We start from the raw sequence: 18793 nt of genomic DNA, 5'->3' as shown, positions 1-18793 counted from the left end.
AGCAGGTTCATACTGAGCAAATTTGACAGACGTGACAGATTCTGGAGACACCGTGGAGAGCGATCTGCTGCTTACAACATCCTTCAGCATGACCGGTTTGGCTGTGGGTCAGTAATGGTGTGGAGTGGCATTTCTTTGGAGGGTCGCAAGGCCCTCCATGTGCTCGCCAGAGGTAGCCTGACAGCCATTAGGTACCGAGATGAGATCCTCAGACCCCTTGTGAGACCATATGCTGGTGCGGTTGGCCCTGGGTTCCTCCTAATGCAGGACAATGCTAGACCTCATGTGGCTGGAGTGTGTCAGCAGTTCCTGTAAGATGAAGACGTTGAAGCTATGGACTGGCCCGCCCGTTCCCCAGACCTGAATCCGATTGAGCACATCTGGGACATCATGTCTCGCTCCATCCACCAACGTCACGTTGCACCACAGACTGTCCAGGAGTTGGTGGATGCTTTAGTCCAGGTCTGGGAGGAGATCCCTCAGGAGACCATCTGCCATCTCATCAGGAGCATGTCCAGGCATTGTAGGGAGGTCATACAGGAACGTGGAGGCCACACACTTACTGAGCCTCATTTTGACTTGTTTTAAGGACATTACATCAAAGTTGGATCAGCCTCTAGTGTGTTTTTCCACTTTAATTTTGTGTGTGACTCCAAATGCAGGCCTCCATTGGTTAATAAATTTGATTTCCATTGATGATTTTTGTCTGATTTTGTTGTCAGCACATTCAACTTTGTACAGAACAAAGTATTCAATGACAATATTTCATTCATTCAGATCTAGGATGTTATTTGAGTGTTCCCTTTTATTTTTTTGAGCAGTGTACATACTGTCGAGGTAGGAAAACCTTACTGGCCGTCCGTTAACTCTTACATTACTCCTCACTTCTCATCGATTCTTTTTATATGGCACCCCAAAGGACAATCCTCAGTCAGAGATCAGTTGTACGTTTCCACAAGTTTATTAAAACCAATCTGAATTCAGAGAGGGAGACATCACACTTACACGGGTACCTGGAAACCTCTGTGTGTTGTCTCACTGGGGGTTGCGTTACATTACATTTTATACCCCACGCTGCTATGCAGTACACATACACAATCATTCTGTCTGTGGATGTCTCCCCAGCAACAGTATCAAAGAAACAGAGATACATTTCATCATTTAATTAAAGAATTGTTTCCCACACGTCTTCAGGAATCTTCAGGGAGAGGAGTACCATGCCTCCCTAATACACTGCCAGCTTCTCACGATACAGACAAAAAAAACACTTGCAAGCTTTAACCTTAAATAATAAACACTCATTGTGTGACCACACTAGAAGCTACTGTTTAAGAATTTTTCTAACTCTCAAAAACATTACTAAAAACTCCTAATAATAATCAATCTATAAGCAGCAAATCCCAAATATATCTTAGCTTTAGCTACTAATGATAAGGCATTTATATTTCAACAATACACACACACACACACACACACATTTATATAGAGAGCTTGAGTTTCCAACAGCTTTGACTGGGCTGTGAACGTTTCATAAATGTTATCTCGCGAGACGAGAGTCCCTTCGACTACAGTACGTGGCTTCACAGCTGAACAGCAGAGGTTCAGGGGTGCAGCGGTTTACAGGTAGAGATGGTGTTTACATACCCAGTATTAATTCACAGATAACTAGCTGCCGCTGTTTACACACTGGACGAGTCTGGGTGTAAATGATAAAGACAACCGTCCTCGAGAAGGCTTTTTAACGTTGACCCTCCTTCCTTCCCCCGGGAACAGGCAGTGAAGGAGCCTCCGCCGGTGTGAGGTCACAAAGCCCCCTCGGCTCGACATGGCACAGAGCGGCTCCTCGGCTGAATTGTCCGGCTCCTTGACGAGCTCGGCTCTTCCGCCGCCCAGGACCCGGATCTTCAAAATCATTGTCATCGGGGACTCGGGCGTCGGCAAGACCTGCCTCACGTACCGCTTCTGTGCGGGCAAGTTTCCCGAAAAGACCGAGGCCACCATCGGGGTGGACTTCAGGGAGAGGCTGGTGGAGATTGACGGAGAGAAAATCAAGGTGTGCATGTGGCCTTTCCAACACTAGAACTCTCCATCTGGTAAACATGACGGTGCGGGATACTGTTTAACTGCTGCAGGCCGGAAGAAGGAAAGATTGATACAACAAAAGGCTGCAGCACAGGTTCTGTAATCATCATTCCTCATCAGTCCAGTCTCCTGGCCTGATGACTGCTGTCATGGAGCTCAGCGTTACATCGGTTCTGTTATTAAAGCGACTGCTGTAGCTGTTAGCATCATGCTTTCCTCTCTTATGACACATTTAAAGGAATATTCCACCAATTTACAGAGGAACTAATGTTATCACGTTAAAGCCCCAAAAATGTAAGATTTCTTACAATAAGGGGGGGGGTCAGTCTGGGTCAGATCACTGGGTGAATGGTGGTGTTCTCACACCAACACAACCAGTCCTGTTAGTTCTCATCCCATCCTGAGACTGTGGACATCCAAGTCGCTTCGCACCACTGGCTGTTTTAGATCTACAGGTCCTTCTCAAAATATTAGCATATTGTGATAAAGTTCATTATTTTCCATAATGTCATGATGAAAATTTAACATTCATATATTTTAGATGCATTGCACACTAACTGAAATATTTCAGGTCTTTCATTGTCTTAATACGGATGATTTACATACAGCTCATGAAAACCCAAAATTCCTATCTCACAAAATTAGCATATCATTAAAAGGGTCTCTAAACGAGCTATAAACCTAATCATCTGAATCAACGAGTTAACTCTAAACACCTGCAAAAGATTCCTGAGGCCTTTAAAACTCCCAGCCTGGTTCATCACTCAAAACCCCAATCATGGGTAAGACTGCCGACCTGACTGCTGTCCAGAAGGCCACTATTGACACCCTCAAGCAAGAGGGTAAGACACAGAAAGAAATTTCTGAACAAATAGGCTGTTCCCAGAGTGCTGTATCAAGGCACCTCAGTGGGAAGTCTGTGGGAAGGAAAAGGTGTGGCAGAAAACGCTGCACAACGAGAAGAGGTGACCGAACCCTGAGGAAGATTGTGGAGAAGGGCCGATTCCAGACCTTGGGGGACCTGCGGAAGCAGTGGACTGAGTCTGGAGTAGAAACATCCAGAGCCACCGTGCACAGGCGTGTGCAGGAAATGGGCTACAGGTGCCGCATTCTCCAAGTCAAGCCACTTTTGAACCAGAAACAGCGGCAGAAGCGCCTGACCTGGGCTACAGAGAAGCAGCACTGGACTGTTGCTCAGTGGTCCAAAGTACTTTTTTCGGATGAAAGCAAATTCTGCATGTCATTCGGAAATCAAGGTGCCAGAGTCTGGAGGAAGACTGGGTAGAAGGAAATGCCAAAATGCCAGAAGTCCAGTGTCAAGTACCCACAGTCAGTGATGGTCTGGGGTGCCGTGTCAGCTGCTGGTGTTGGTCCACTGTGTTTTATCAAGGGCAGGGTCAATGCAGCTAGCTATCAGGAGATTTTGGAGCACTTCATGCTTCCATCTGCTGAAAAGCTTTATGGAGATGAAGATTTCATTTTTCAGCATGACCTGGCACCTGCTCACAGTGCCAAAACCACTGGTAAATGGTTTACTGACCATGGTATCACTGTGCTCAATTGGTCTGCCAACTCTCCTGACCTGAACCCCATAGAGAATCTGTGGGATATTGTGAAGAGAACGTTGAGAGACTCAAGACCCAACACTCTGGATGAGCTAAAGGCTGCTATCGAAGCATCCTGGGCCTCCATAAGACCTCAGCAGTGCCACAGGCTGATTGCCTCCATGCCACGCCGCATTGAAGCAGTCATTTCTGCAAAAGGATTCCCGACCAAGTATTGAGTGCATAACTGTACATGATTATTTGAAGGTTGACGTTTTTTGTATTAAAAACACTTTTCTTTTATTGGTCGGATGAAATATGCTAATTTTGTGAGATAGGAATTTTGGGTTTTCATGAGCTGTATGCCAAAATCATCCGTATTAAGACAATAAAAGACCTGAAATATTTCAGTTAGTGTGCAATGAATCTAAAATATATGAATGTTAAATTTTCATAATTACATTATGGAAAATAATGAACTTTATCACAATATGCTAATATTTTGAGAAGGACCTGTAGAGCTGATGTAAAATTGATTTTGGGTGAATTTGGACATGATAGTAAGGTGCAGTTAAAGGGTCAAACATTATTGTTACTAAGGGCCTGATGGAGACTGCAAAGATGGTTAAAGAAAACTCTTTAGTTGGAGTGATTTACAAGATATTAGTATTCATCAGGTTTATACCAGGTCTGGTGTCGGATTAAACGTGACCTTAGTGGACCAACAACCCATGATATTTCACTGTGCTATAAAAAAAAAATACAATACACACACAGGAGTTTGGGATTGTGAATGTAAGGTGTCCAGGCCTTAAGCATGCCCAAATCATCACACCTCCACTGCCGTGCTTGACCCGGTGGCATGAGATGAAATTTAAGCTCATCTTTTTTCTTTTTGCTTTTTTGATGGGAGAACCTATAAAGAATGAAGGATCTGTAGAAGAGCTGATGATCTTTACAAGAATACACCCTGTAGCTACTTACCCTTTTAAATTAGTTTGGCATTATTCATTTTTTAAATGTTAAAAACAAAACAGCATATAGAATAATAATAAAATACATTTATGTTAAAACATTGTTTCTCACTTGACTTTTTCAAATGCAAATTTGAAGCTGTCTGCTCCAGGGTGTTATGTACCAACCATGCCTTCATTATTTAGCCGTTTTTGGACCGCTGACAACTTCAGTCAGTCATTTTCTACCGCTTATTCCATAGTGGGTCGCCCATAGACTACTGGAGATAGGCACCAGTTCCCCCGCGACCCGCTGACAACGTAAAATATTTTTTTTATAATCCAGTCATAGTCTATTGTAAGGAAATATGGTTATTTGTCTGCAGTACTTATCTAATAGCAGAATGTATTTTGATCAGGGGTCATAATCTCTCATATTTCAATAGCCCCAACAGAGATTTAGTAGCAAAATAAATGAAAGTTGATTAAAATACAAATAACTAATACATACATAGAAACTATAGGTGAAATTTGAGAATATTTACTACTATTTAGCTTCATACCTGATATTTAACTACAAAGAGAAAGAAAAATGATGTGAAATGTTGTGCCTGCTACTCTAAATTTAATAATGATAATAGTAATAATACCAATAATTGATCATAGATATCAGTAAATAACATGTTCAAAAATGAGTGGGAAGAAACACTTTGCTGTCCACACACTGATTAGTTCTAGCTTTGACTGACCCACGTCCACTCTGTCCCTCTCAGATCCAGCTGTGGGACACTGCTGGCCAGGAGCGCTTCAGGAAGTCCATGGTACAGCACTACTACCGCAACGTGCACGCTGTCGTGTTCGTCTACGACGTGACCAACGCCCCCAGCTTTCGCAGCCTCCCTGCCTGGATCGAGGAGTGCAAGCAGCACGCTCTGGGCACAGAGGTGCCCAGGATCCTGGTGGGAAACAAGTGCGACCTCCAGGACTCCATCCAGGTGGGCACGGACGTGGCGCAGCAGTTTGCGGACGCTCATTCCATGCCGCTGTTTGAAACGTCTGCAAAGAGCCCAAACAGCCTGGGAGACGGAAACTACCGCAACAGCGACCACGTCGAGGCTATCTTTATGACTGTGGCCCACAAGCTGAAGTCCCAGAAGCCCCTGGTGCTGAGTCAGCCGCCAGAGGGCTCGGGAGGCACCGTCATCCTTGGCGGTGGGAGGAATGATGGGGGGGATGGAGGCAAGGGGTGGAGCTGCAGCAGCTGCTGAGGAAAACAACATCAGGGTGATGCTGTGCAAGCCTCATGAGAAGAAACGAGCAGTGAGGATAGAATTACTGAAGGAAGGAAGAGGATTAATGTGTTGACTGCTTCAGTTTTCCAGACTTTATTTAGAACGTGATTGGGCCGGAAATGATGGTAAACCTGTCGATCAATCAGAGCTTCTATTAGCTCTTCAGACTTGTAGAAAGATTGTAAAATAACAGAGCACTGACGAACCATCCTGCTTGTTTACATATTCACATTAGTTGCTTTACGTCATGAGCTTCATCCAACTGTTTCCTGGTCAGCCACACAGGTTGTCCAATATTTGAATTTCCAAATATCCTGTCTAATCCAGTAACTTTACGATAGATTTTCCCCCCTAAACACCCAAGACTTTAGCAGTAAATTCAAATCTAAAGTGCAATGTTTGGTTGTTGGAGACCAAAAGTGATTGTGACAAACCATCTTCACCTTAACTAGCTGAGGACGACCAGTCCAGGCATGTCCACTCTGCTTGGGCCGATCCGGGTAGTTCTGGGTATTCAGCTTGGTTTGGTGCCTTCAGGGCCCAGCTCTCTGTGAATGTCACAGTTCGGTTTGGGCGTTTCCAATCCAGGTCCCATCTTGATGATGTATCTGACACTTTCATCCCAGACTTGCAGGGAGGCTTAGTACACTTATTTAAAAGATGGCGGATTAAAAAAAACCCGAGAAATGAGTTAACATGGTGGGAGCCTGGACTGGTGCAACCTCTGAACAGAATGATCAACAGGTGAATCCAGTTTTGTGTTGGGTGCTGACCTAAAGGGTCAACATGTCATCTACTGCAGGTAAGACACTGACAGCTCACTCTAGTTGAGCTGTCCCTTTAAATCACCAACCAACGCAGCACAGCAGTGAGCTGCAGGAGTCCATCTTTGGCTAGCTAGACAACACCTGTGTTGAATGTTTAGCCTTTTATTTTTTCTGTTTTAACGTAGATTTGGAGCCAGTTGCCCCTTTCACCGATCCAAAACAGTACCAGGAATCAGACCCAGAACAGGAAGGTTTCCTGATAAAGCTACAGCTCTGTTCAGGTTAGCACCTGGTAGTGGGTACCTCAGGCATCTGAATGTGTTTCCCTGAATATGATAAAAGCTTCTATCTTTATACAGCTACACAACCGTTGTAGCCATGGCAGCTCATAGACACTAACCTGCATCACGTTTGATTTTAGCTGCTGTGGAACCACAGCTGGTCCTGTGGTTCTGCTGCTGATCACCTCAAGCTTCACACCGTCAGTAGGAACCCCATGCTTTCTCTCAAGACTTTCTGTTCAGATGCCGTACGCTCAGATGAAGAACTTAATCAAGTCTCGCTGTGGTCCATCCATGTGGCTACAACAGAAGCCGGACTGAGCGGATTCTGCCAGATCTGTCGCTACTTTCCTCTGTCTGATTCATCTGCTGCTCTGGATCTCACTGGAAATGGCCTGGAGGAAAACAGACTAGCACCTGTAATCTGTAAATAAGTGAAGCTGTTTTCACCCTGCAATAAACTTTCATGACACAAACATCACAGGCTGTCGTTTGTTTAAAAGAAACAGTACTGTTCAAATGCATTTATTAAACATTATAAAATCATAACTTAGGTTCATACAGAACACAGGGTGCTACGGAAACCTTGCATGGAAAAAATGGTAAAATATGCTGGGAATGAAATGAACACATAGTCCAGAGGAGTTCAATCAGCGATGGAAGCAGCACTGATCACTCTGACCGATCTTCCACTTTTAACTTAACAGTTTCATCTTCATTGGAGTTCCATTAGATTCCTTGTGTCACTGAAGGGTGTATACATCCCATCTGTTCTTAGAACGGTGACGGAAACTAACGGACACGCCTGTAGAGCTGTTGGGGTGTGACTCAGGTCAGTCTGCTGTATGAATGCAGCTTAGAGGGAGCATCCTCTTCCTCTTTGGTGACTCCATCAGATGTTTGAGGAGAGTTAAAGAGCCTGTCATCACCACCTGCTGGATATACAGGAGAACTACATCACAGGACAGCTGAGACGCTGAATGGGTGATATTACAACCAAACTCATCAATGGGGGGGCAAGAATTAGGTGCCTGGCTTAAAACATGTATGTGTATAAGATTAAGTCTTAGCATAGGTTAGTTAGTTGGATTTAGGTTTGGACTTTGACTGGGCCATTCAAACACACCAATATGCTTTGATTTAAACCATCTATTGTATCTGTCTGTTTAGGGTTGTCGTCCTGCTGGGAGGTAAACCTCTACCACATTCTGAAGTCTTCTGCAGCCACTAACAGGTTTTCTTCTAGGATTTCAACATTAGCTTACCTCTTGTCATCATTTCATAAAGGCCCGATTTGTGGAGTGCATCACTAGTAGTTTTTGTACCAACAGATTCTCCCAGTCTGTTTTAAACTTCTTCCTGACCCGCCTGCTGTGTTCCCTGGTCTTTATGATGTTGTTAATGTTCGCTAGAAAACCTCTGAGGCCTTCAGAGAACAGCTGCCTTTAGACTGAGATTAAATGACACACATGTGAACTTTACTGGTTGCACTAGGTTTTGTTTAGCAGTGTCAGATTAAATGGGGGATACATATCCACTCCACACTTTTCAGATATTTACTTGTAAAAACTTTAGAAAATCATGTATCCTTTTCCAGCCACTTCCAGGTATCCCAATACATGGAGGTCTGTGGTTGTGATGTGACAAAACCTGAAAAAGTTCAACAGTTGTACTTTTGCAAGTCCCTGTATAGAAACCATAGTTCTCCATGGCATTTACTTGTCTTCAATAAACTAGTTGGATAGTTGGAGAGAGAAAGAGAAGGAAGATGGGAGACTCCATCTTCTTCATGGCAGTTATTGTCTGGTCCTCCAACACACCTTCTACAGTAGTCTTACCTTGCCAAGTACACACCATCTCAGTGTCTCCAGGATCACTCTGAGGAACCAGGGTCTCCTGAAACGCAGACAACATCTCAGAGCAAGGAGACATTATATGTACGTTAAATAAAAAAATGGATACAAACAGCAACCTTAGAAATAAATCAGGTTGGGCAGTTCAGACCAAACCGTCTACATATCTACTGTATTGATGTACGAGATTTTGACTGTTTTATTGCTTAACTGCTAAGGAATAAAATCCGTTTCTATGAAATAATACACTGACCTGTTAATAGAACACACTGTGCTATGAACGAACTGATGACCTGGTTCTGCATTTAAAGTTCAGTTGACTGAGTGTTCCTGTGGATCTACACAGACCGACTGGTTCAGTGTTAAACTCTAGAGTTTGTAGCATGACTATCATCAAATATAAAACAGCTACAGGCCTGGCTGGTCTGGGTTTTGGCTCTTTCTCTGCCATGCTTCACAAACATGATCGTACTGACGTTCAATCACATGGTGGTGATCTAATCACCGTGATACCTCCTGTCCTTTGCTCGTGTGATCTGGCAGTCAGTGAGGTGGCACTGGGTTGAGAACGGTCTGGTTTATTATTAAGGGTTGATAGATTAGCAGCAGTTTCCGAACTGATAGCAACATGAACTAGATACATAAAGCGTACCTTGGTCTGGTTCAGAGAGTCAGCTGGTGTGGATTTAGGCTGTTATATTAAGCACATGTAATTACTGCAGTAGTACCAGGAGCTGGTAGAAAAAAATACTCATCAAAATAATCACACGGACTATTTGAAAACATCCATAACCCTACTAGGTACTTCCATAGATCCAATAGTGTAACTTCTTCAGAATGTCCTGTAGCATGAGATGATTAAAACCCTGTCACTGGCAGAAACCGTGTGTGTCCTACCAGTCCAGTCCTGGAGTCGTAGCAGCCACAGCACGGAAGACTGCGGAAGCCCACGTAACCAATGAGTGACAACAGAACCAGGCTGATGATGCACGTCAGGACGATGGTGGCATTGGCTCCCTTCACCATCCGATGGAGGACAAAAGTCTGGGTAAGGAGGCAAAATAGTTCAACACACTGAGCTGCTGTTTGGAACAAATACACCAGAACCAGACCATGAGCTTAAAAGCATGCTCCAACAGAATCGCAGGGTAATCTGAACTAGGATGTCATTCTGATGATTCCGATGGTAGTAAGCTACAGAGGCATCGTAAAAAACAGTTATTTTAAACTTGTCTTGTTTGTAGTCAGCAGCAATTTTCAGAAAGGATGTGAAACAGGAGATAATTGTGTGCCTGTATACTTGAAGAATGTTCTAAGTTCTTGAAGTTCCTCAACCGTCTCCTGGGAACACACTTGCAGTGAGCTGAAGAGCTAAAGGTGGAATGCAGTCAGGTGTGTTTGGTAGTTACCACTTGGGCACTTCGGTGGTGGTGGAAGACGTCTTTGTCCTCTTCCCCATAGGTCAGGGTCAAACAGGAGTAGCCGACAATGAGGACTGCAGCTGCACAGGAAAGTCCTGCAGCCCCCACCATCACACTGACCTGAGGACAGACAGACTTTCAGATGGTTTCAGGATAGGTTTATGTGTGGAAGAGGGATAAAAAAAGACTTGGAATTAGATGAAGGAATTTGAACAGAAAAAGAGACAGAAGCAGGGAAACAAGGAAACAGTGAGGTGACCTCTCTGCTGAGAGATTGCTGCTCTTCCAGCCCTTTTAATGTGACCTTTCCAGTTCCAGGAAATTTCATCAAGAGAGCCATGCAGCATTAGCATGTACCACTGTACCCTTAGAGCCATGGTACAAAAGGAATAAACCCACCTTCAGTTCATGTTTGTACCCATAAAGATGTCTAAATGATGCCGCCCCTAATGGTTCTTAAGATGAGGGAAATATTGTAATAAATCAACACCTGAAGGATCTAAAAGCAAACTAACTTCTTTTTATAGCTCACATGGAAGCTCTGAGCAAAACATTAAAACCACCTCACTTGTACATTGACTGTAGGCAGATTTGTATGGGGGAACTAAAGAGTGACTCTTGATGGACCACAACCATGGGCCCATGGCTAGATGAGAAACAACAGAGCTCCACTTGGGCTCAAATGCCAGAAGGTTTGAGGTGGGCTACTGGTAAGGGCTCGTATTATTAAAGATGAGTTAGTTGGACCTTTTCAGGTTGAACCAAAATAAACTGCCCGACCTACTGGCAGGTTTTAGAACACGCTTTCTTCAATGGTCTATTGGCTTCATTAAAGTACTCCACTGAGTCAGTGAAAGCCATAAAGATAAAATAATAATGCCATATCCTAATTCCTCACCTGACCAAACCTTGATGAGGACTTCTGGATCCTTCTTAAGCAGGACATTTACGCTGAGGTAAACAGTCCAGATTGCATGTGTCTTGGTTAAATTGGTTACAAGTGGACAGCTATTAGCACACATGGCTTTAAAATCTGCCAGGATTGATCAGGTCCAGTAAAGGTCGCCTGAGACAATCTGTTTTGGCAGTGTTCAACTGTGTTTAGCCGTGGTCTAGCTGAAGGTATTTCTTTTACATTCTTTCAGTTTGGTTCTGTCCTTACTTCAGATCTGAACCCACAAATTTCCCCAACTGTAAAAAGGTGGGTACATAAATCATGCTGTAACCCAAAATCACAAGGTAAAAAAAAAACTATAGTAACATGTCATGTTTGATGTTCTGAAATGATTCTGAGGGATAATTCTGCATGGTCACCATCTACTGTAAAGCTTTTTGTAGCCTTTCACATCTCGTCTTGAGGGATTTCAGCCTTTTTCTATGAACCGCAACTAGTTTAGTGGTCTCATAAATATCAATCATAAAAGGAGAAGCGCTAACACCATCACAATTTATCAAAGAGCTAACATGGAAACAATGTTTGGACCTGTGGCCTGTGTGACAACTTTGATCATCTGTGCCCCCCCACCCTCCCAGTGTGGATCGTTTATCTCCCAGGGAAAACCTAATCCTGATATTCTGGTGACAAATAACCTTATTCCTTCCTCTCAGGGGTTTTCTTCTTCCTGTTGTCCTCTGAGTAGACAGTGTGCAAACCAGAGCATTATCGCCCCCTATGAGGCTTTAGTGAGTGCAACATAGTTTTCTGCTGAACTAAATATACTATGAATAGGAGTGAGAGTTTGTCCACGAGGTCCAAGTAGCTATAAGAATACAGATGCCGAGATGAGACCTATTTCAACAACTCATCCTTTCCTAGATTAATGGACAGTTGATGTCTTTCCCTTCTTGACGCTGTCAACACACCTCTGTGCTCTAGAGGAGCCAAGGGCCAAAACTCACACTTGCTGATGTTGATGTTATTAAGTTTATTTGATCAGCAGCACTTGCTTCAACTCTCTTAAGTCTCAAGTAAGTAGCAAGGGTGTACTTTTTGTTGTTGTTGTAAATTTAAGGTTAGATTTAAACAATTTTAGAACATGGTAATGTCTGGTTTATTTGAATAATATCCTATGGCATGAAACTCTTCAATTGATAAAGAGTGTACTTTCTTTTTTACCATGAATGTAGATTTCTGATGTGTACTTCCTGGCATGGTGAGGACTATAAACCCTTTAGACTGAAGCTCTTATAATAACCCATAGTGGTTTTGAGGTGTCTGGGATCTTGTGTTTGCCAGCCTCCGTTCATTTGGGACAGAGAAGCAGAAACTTACCAACACAGCATTTTTCCTCTGGGATGCAAACAGCGCCAACACACCAGGGGAGGCCATGATCTGAAAGCAAGAGGGAGCACTTCGAGTCAAATGACAGCACAGGATCCTTGGTGGTCAGCTTCACTTGGAGAACATGTCTACAGTTAGAGCCGCCCTGAGATATAAGCAGACTTTGTAACCGTTTCTGGGCTCCAGCATGCCTGGGGTCCCCAGTGAAACTTGGATTTACACAGGACGGAATTTCTTTGTCATACTACAGTACACTGTAGTATGAAATTACATGCAAAGTTCTCAGCTTAAAACAATTAAAGCTCAAAAACAATTAAAAGCCCCATCAAAAAACAATGGGATATTGGCGGAGAATGTAGTGTTTAAAACTGAAAAAATATAAATATCTAGATATAATAGACTATTAGACTATAAATATACATATTTAAAATAGTACAGTTAAGGAATAATGTGCTGTCAAACAGATAATGATGTACATGTCTAGTCTATCTTAGTGGGTTGTAGTGTACAGCAGTCTGACAGCAGGTGGACAGTCTGTGTCCAGGTTAATTGAGGTCTCTGATGGTACCCTCTGCTTCTGACAGGAATCTTTTCTGGGCCAGCTCCTGAATGGTGAGCAGAGAAGTCCCAATAATCCGCTCAGCGCCTTTCTCTCTGTAGCATTACAATTGCCAAACCAGACAGAAATGTTCCTGGCCAGAACACTTTTAATAGTGCTCTTGTAGAAGGTGGTCTGCATGGACGGACTGAGGTGGACCACATTCACCTGCTGCAGGAAGTTCAGATGCTGGTGTGGCTTTTTGATGATGGAGGAGGTGTGGAGGACCCAGGACAGATTATCAGCCACATGAACCTCCAGGAATTTTGAGTGGTGAACGATCTCCACAACAATCCCATTGATGTGGATGAGGGCATGCACAGGCTGATATCTCCTGAATACAACCACCATCTCCTTGGTCATGGCATTAGACAATGCTCACTGCAAATTTAAATAGATCAAGGAGTAATAGCAGGTACGGTACCAGTCAGCGTCTGCCATTTCTGTTCTGATCACTTCTTTGTAATTAGAACCTTGGCTGCATCTTGTCCTCAAAAACAACCTTTTATTTTCTTATGCAGGTTGGAGTTTCAAGAATTCCCATTGATAATGCAAAGTAACCACACCCAGAATATCACTGGTTATTGGTTGATTTTATTCCTTTAGGGGCATAGCTGCTGAACTATTATTCATGTTTTGGTCTGATTCACCTGAACACTAGTAGGTTTTATTAAATCAACATAATGGCCAGTACACCAAAAATCAACTGATGTAAAGAGCCTTCAGAGAGGGAGACAGAGAATTATTGAGGAGTTTACAGAAGCAACTTAAAGTCAAGATAAGAGACAGCAAGGAGGTGTACAAGAAGAAGCTGGAGAGCAAGCTCCAGTAAAACAATATTAGAGATGTGTGGACAGGGATGAAGAAGATCATAGGCTTCAAGCAGAAGGATGATCGGACCGATGGATGTCTGGACAAAGCCAATGAACTAAACACATTCTTCAATAGGTTCAGTTCAGAAACAAGCTCAACATCCTCCTCTCCTGCTCACAGCCAGTCAGACATCCCACCCTCCTTTGACCCACAGGACCCACAGCTGTCCAGTAACACCTCACATTTTCTATCTTCCACCTCAGCCCTAGACCCTTCTGCTTCTACATGTTTGCCTTCAACCATATCAGAAGATGCTGGTGCTTCCTTTGCTTCCCCCTTCCACCTGTGTGTCTCAAGAAGTCAGGTGAAGATGCAACTGGAGAGACTGAATCGGAATAAGGCTGCAGGTCCAGATCATGTCAGCTCTAGAGTCCTGAAGGCCTGGACAGAGCAGCTCTGTGGGATTCTACAGCACCTCTTCAACCTTAGCCTGGCCCAGAAGAAGGTTCCGGTGTTGTGGAAGACCTCGTGTCTTGTTCCGGTACCAAAGAAAACTCACCATCAGTCCTCAATGACTATAGACCTGTTGCCCTGACATCCCACATCATGAAGGTCCTAGAGAGACTCCTGTTGGCCCACCTGAGTAAGCAAACAATAAACTATCAGGACCCCCTTCAGTTTGCTTATCGCTGTGGAGTTGGAGTTGAAGATGCCATCATACACCTGCTTCAACAAACCCACTGTCATCTGGACAAAGCCAGTAGCACTGTGAGGATCATGTTCTTTGATTTCTCCAGAACATTTAATACAATCCAACCTGATTTGCTTTGTCAGAAACTCCAGAAGACTCAGGTGGAGGCCTCAACGATCTCCTGGATCAAAGACTACCTGACAAACAGACCACAGTTTGTGAGACTGAAGGGTTGTGAGTCTAACCAGGTAGTCAGCAGCACAGGAGCACCACAGGGCACTGTACTCTCACCATTCCTTTTTACTCTGTACACCTCAGACTTCCAGTACAAGACAGACTCCTGTCATTTGCAGAAATACTCAGATGATTCTGCAGTCGTGGGGTGGATCAAAGATGGACAAGAAGCTGAGTACCGGAAGGTGGTGGACCGCTTTGTGGCATGGTGTGGAAACAATCATCTCATTTTGAATGTGACTAAAACAAAGGAGATGATTGTAGATTTTAAGAGATCCTTCCTCCCCACAGTTATCAGCATCTACAACGGCTCTTTGAAGAAACCTGCATAATGAGCTACAACAACATTCAATTTCCCTTTGGGATTAATAAAGTATTTTTGAATTGAATTGAATTGTAAACATATGTTCTAATCTCCTATGAAAGGTGTCATTTTCATCAACAATTGGAAATAATTTTCTAACTCAATTTTAAGATTTAATTTGGACCAGCAATACAAGCTGAATGCCAGAACAGCCTCTGCTGCTGTTTTAATGGTTATGAATTATTTTGCAGTAAGGCACAGTTAACTGACATTTATTTTATTCACACAATCATCAATAATTGCTTAATTTTTCATGGCAAAAATCTAGAAAAAAAATGCAAATTAAGCAAATTTTTACTCTGGCTCTTTTCACATTTTTAACAGAAATTGAGGGCCTTAAAATGTTACCTACACACATGATTTTGGTATCATTTGAAAGTTATTTAATTCCTCTGTCAGATGAAACTGTTTGTTTCAACATAGAACTCTTTAGGAAATGGAGTTTGACCGTCCTTCCTGACTATCCAAGTTTGGAACAATCATGGAACATTAAAGCTGGAATTAGGGCCCCGAATGAAAGTGAGCTCACGGCCTCAGCCAATCTTGGGCCGGCCCTGTCAACAGGCTTCTCCATGTCAGATTTTAAAGAGCTGGCCCAGGAACCTGCTGTTTCCTGGATAAACCTGTAATACACCAATAACAAGCCATAGAAGTAGCCTATAATAACCTGTCAATAAGCTGTCTGTGAGCAGAGCATTCCAGGGGATACTGACCAGTCCTCCCCACACCGGCGTCCTGCTGGTGCTCAGCGGGGTATTCTTGCGGAAAGCAGCGTCCATAAAGCCGCAGACAACACAGAGACCCGCGCAGGCTATCTGGAGGATGCCCAGGATGAGCACAACCTTCTGGTTGAATATAAAGTACCTGTATCGGTCCATGTTGACACTGGAAAGTCCCCCGCTGTGCTCCTGCTACGGTTTAAAGAAGCTCTGAGGGAAATGTGTGAGGGGGTCTGATACTAAGCGCGGTTGGGTTTCTGGGTCAGAACCATTAACGCCAATAACTATTGTCTGGAAAAATGAAACAAGTGTCGTATGTTTTGTTTTAAAGACGTCCAGTGGCAGGCTCCAAACCACAGCGTCCGTGTTCAGGAGGGTTTCGGGCAGGAAGTTTATTCATTAACCTGGATGACCAGCCGCAGGTGAAGGGAAGCGTGGGAGGCTTCTGCCCAGAGTTTGGACTGTCAGGCTCTCAAACCCCGCCCACACAATTTATCAGTCATCCATGGTTCTAAAACGACAGGTGCGGTGTAGTTATTACCAAAGGTTTGGACGTTACTCAGGTGTTGTGTTTTGTGGGGTTCAGCTTGTTTTTCAACTATTCATAAAATTTCAAAGGTTAATTTGAGAAAATATTTATTTATGTGCAGATTCAATATTCCCTGTGTTATTCAAAACTTCTGCAATTTACTCTGACATGCTGGGTATCATCATCTCGACCAAATCCTGACTGATGGTGACTCATTCTTGTCTTCTTAGAGCTGGGGCAACATTTTAATGCTTGGATGTTTGTTTTTTTCACTTTAGCCTAGTGACTCCGTGCTCCATCATGCTGGGAAATCCACAGATCAATATGTACCCGGGCTGTTGGTAGAAACTGTTGGACAATTATTCAAATTAACTCATTATTTATGCCAGTGATGCGAAGTGACCTCAAACCTGGACTGTATAGGCAGCAGTGCTTTTTAAAATGGCTGATATGGCTGTCTGCCCAGGACAGCACAGCTAGGGGGCATGAGGCAAAGGGTTAAGGGTTAAGGGCAGAACATAGTGCGGCTACTTGACTCTGTGGACGTCTCTGCACAAATAAATTTTTTTTACAACCACAGTGTCACACAATAAACTGCTTGGCAGAAAAAAGTCTCCACATCGAACTGTTTTATATGTAAAACACTGCTCTGAGCAAACAGTCTGCGCCACACTGACAGGTGCCCCTTCTCAGTCCCAAATCTGGTTTAATGGCCTTATATATACCAACTTCTTTTCTTTTGTTTTTTTCCAAAGCTACAAGGCAAATTAGCACTGCCTCCTCATCCAATGACGCTATGGCAGAAAGTGTGGGAAATGTAGGACTTCGTCACCAGACAGACAACACAATTTAAGTTTTCTGACACCATTATTCTATTTGTAAAAACACAAAAAGTGGATTAACAAGGTTACACCTTAGAAGGAGTGAGTGAGGTGTGTTTGGTAATGTATTGGGCTGCAGAATCAGGGGCTTCTCCAGGGTGCGTTCATGCAAGAAACACAACTGTGTAAGAGAGTCTTCACTGTTGGCATAACACAGAAGTCATGACAGCCCTCACCTGTTCTTCTCCAGTAAAATAATTTCCCCCAGATGTATTAAACAAACAGAGAGAAAATGTATAGGAGGGAATATTCCTTCCATCCTTGATTTTTCCGCAGAACTTCATTCTCTCCTCAATTTTTGGTTTGGACAGTAGGGATTTCCTAGCAGTCCGTCTTATCACAAAGATGTCCAAAAGTCTTCACCTGTGTGAGGTGAGGGAAAATGGTCAGATATGGTAAGGTGAATGGAAGTAAACAAAGGGCAGTTCTTGTACCTGTTAAAGGCCACATGACCTGCGACTGGGGTGGAGGTTCAAATAGCAGCAGGACATTGATCCTAAACATCTAACCAAAGATCTAATGGGATGGTTTAGATTAGTCATGTTTTAGAATGGCCCAGTCAAAGTCCAGAACTAAATTCAATAAAGAATCTGTAGCAGTTCACAGATGCCGTCAAGCTACTCAGATTGAGCTTGAGCTGTTTTGCTAAGAATGGACAGGACTGTCAGCATCTAGATGTTCAACGTTGGTAGAGCCATGCCCTAAAAGACCTGCAGCTGTAACTGCAGTGAATGGTGGCTAAAAACACATCTTTTTTTATTTGTCACATATTTTAAAATAATGTATTGTTTTCCTTTCATTTCAAAATCATGCACTACTTGGCGTTGGTCAACAAGAAACCATTAAAATAAAAGGGTGAAGTTGGTGGTTATTTTGTGACAAGATGTAAAGAATGAAAGGCGTATGAATACCTGGCACAGATGAAAACATTGCTGTTTTCATGTTGCTTTTTGTTCCACTCTGCCACCGGCTTTAACTGCGTTTTGCAAAAAATATTACAATTAACTCAACAGCTCAGAGAGAAACTTATACTGAAACTGTAAGTCAATCCTGGAAAGACGAGCTTTATCATGACAACGAAACGTTCACTAGCAGTGCGTATACACATGATCAAACTCTAGGTCACAACTGGAAAAAAGTAGCCGGGCATCATAACCTGCTGAGAAACAGCTTCCTCTGGTGGACATCTGTGGTAATGATCAGCAATTTCTAGATGATCCAGGAACTCCTCCAGCTGCTATTTAAAGCTGGCACCGTGCCCACCGCTCAGAAAGAAGGCAACGGAAGCGGAACAGGCACCTGAACACGGTTTCCTCTCACAACATAACAACGAAGATGCTGTGCTCTGATGGATTCCAGTATACCCTCAGTCTGTTCATGGATGTCTCCTAGTCTTTGTGAGGGTGGAAAGTTGTTACACGTGTATTCAAGCTGCTTGATATTTGTATGTGGATTACAAAACTGTGCAACCACCGAAAATTGTACAAAAA

At 43.3% G+C, this 18793-nt stretch overlaps 2 protein-coding genes across 5 annotated transcripts; one reads left to right on the top strand and one right to left on the bottom strand.

The window, feature by feature from the left end:
- Positions 1 to 1387: 1387 nt before the first annotated feature.
- On the top strand, positions 1388 to 7395 carry rab33ba (RAB33B, member RAS oncogene family a). Of its 4 annotated transcripts, XR_007036451.1 has the most exons (4): positions 1388 to 2053; positions 5353 to 6673; positions 6824 to 6919; positions 7060 to 7395. XR_007036451.1 is itself a non-coding variant. In XM_047354411.1 (3 exons), exons 2-3 carry the CDS (start codon positions 1826 to 1828, stop codon positions 5845 to 5847), a joined length of 723 nt encoding a protein of 240 aa, XP_047210367.1. In that variant the 5' UTR covers positions 1388 to 1623; positions 1774 to 1825; the 3' UTR covers positions 5848 to 7395. The 4 variants fall into 4 exon arrangements, 1 of the variants encoding a protein (XP_047210367.1); XR_007036450.1 differs by having other exon boundaries at positions 6824 to 7395; XR_007036449.1 differs by having other exon boundaries at positions 5353 to 6919.
- A 33-nt stretch (positions 7396 to 7428) lies between these two features.
- On the bottom strand, positions 7429 to 16325 carry zgc:113425 (uncharacterized protein LOC541425 homolog). The gene is made up of 6 exons (XM_047354412.1): positions 15888 to 16325; positions 12466 to 12525; positions 10182 to 10313; positions 9670 to 9816; positions 8758 to 8815; positions 7429 to 7854 (listed from the first exon to the last, which is right to left on the bottom strand). The coding sequence occupies exons 1-6, from the start codon at positions 16050 to 16052 to the stop codon at positions 7748 to 7750; spliced, it is 669 nt and encodes a 222-aa protein (XP_047210368.1). The 5' UTR covers positions 16053 to 16325; the 3' UTR covers positions 7429 to 7747.
- Between the last annotated feature and the right edge of the window lie 2468 nt (positions 16326 to 18793).

This window comes from Girardinichthys multiradiatus, chromosome 23 (genome assembly GCF_021462225.1).
Source record: "Girardinichthys multiradiatus isolate DD_20200921_A chromosome 23, DD_fGirMul_XY1, whole genome shotgun sequence".
NCBI lineage: Eukaryota > Metazoa > Chordata > Actinopteri > Cyprinodontiformes > Goodeidae > Girardinichthys > Girardinichthys multiradiatus.
The sequence above is the reverse complement of the archived record's forward strand: the minus strand, read 5'-3'. Positions and strand labels throughout refer to the sequence as shown.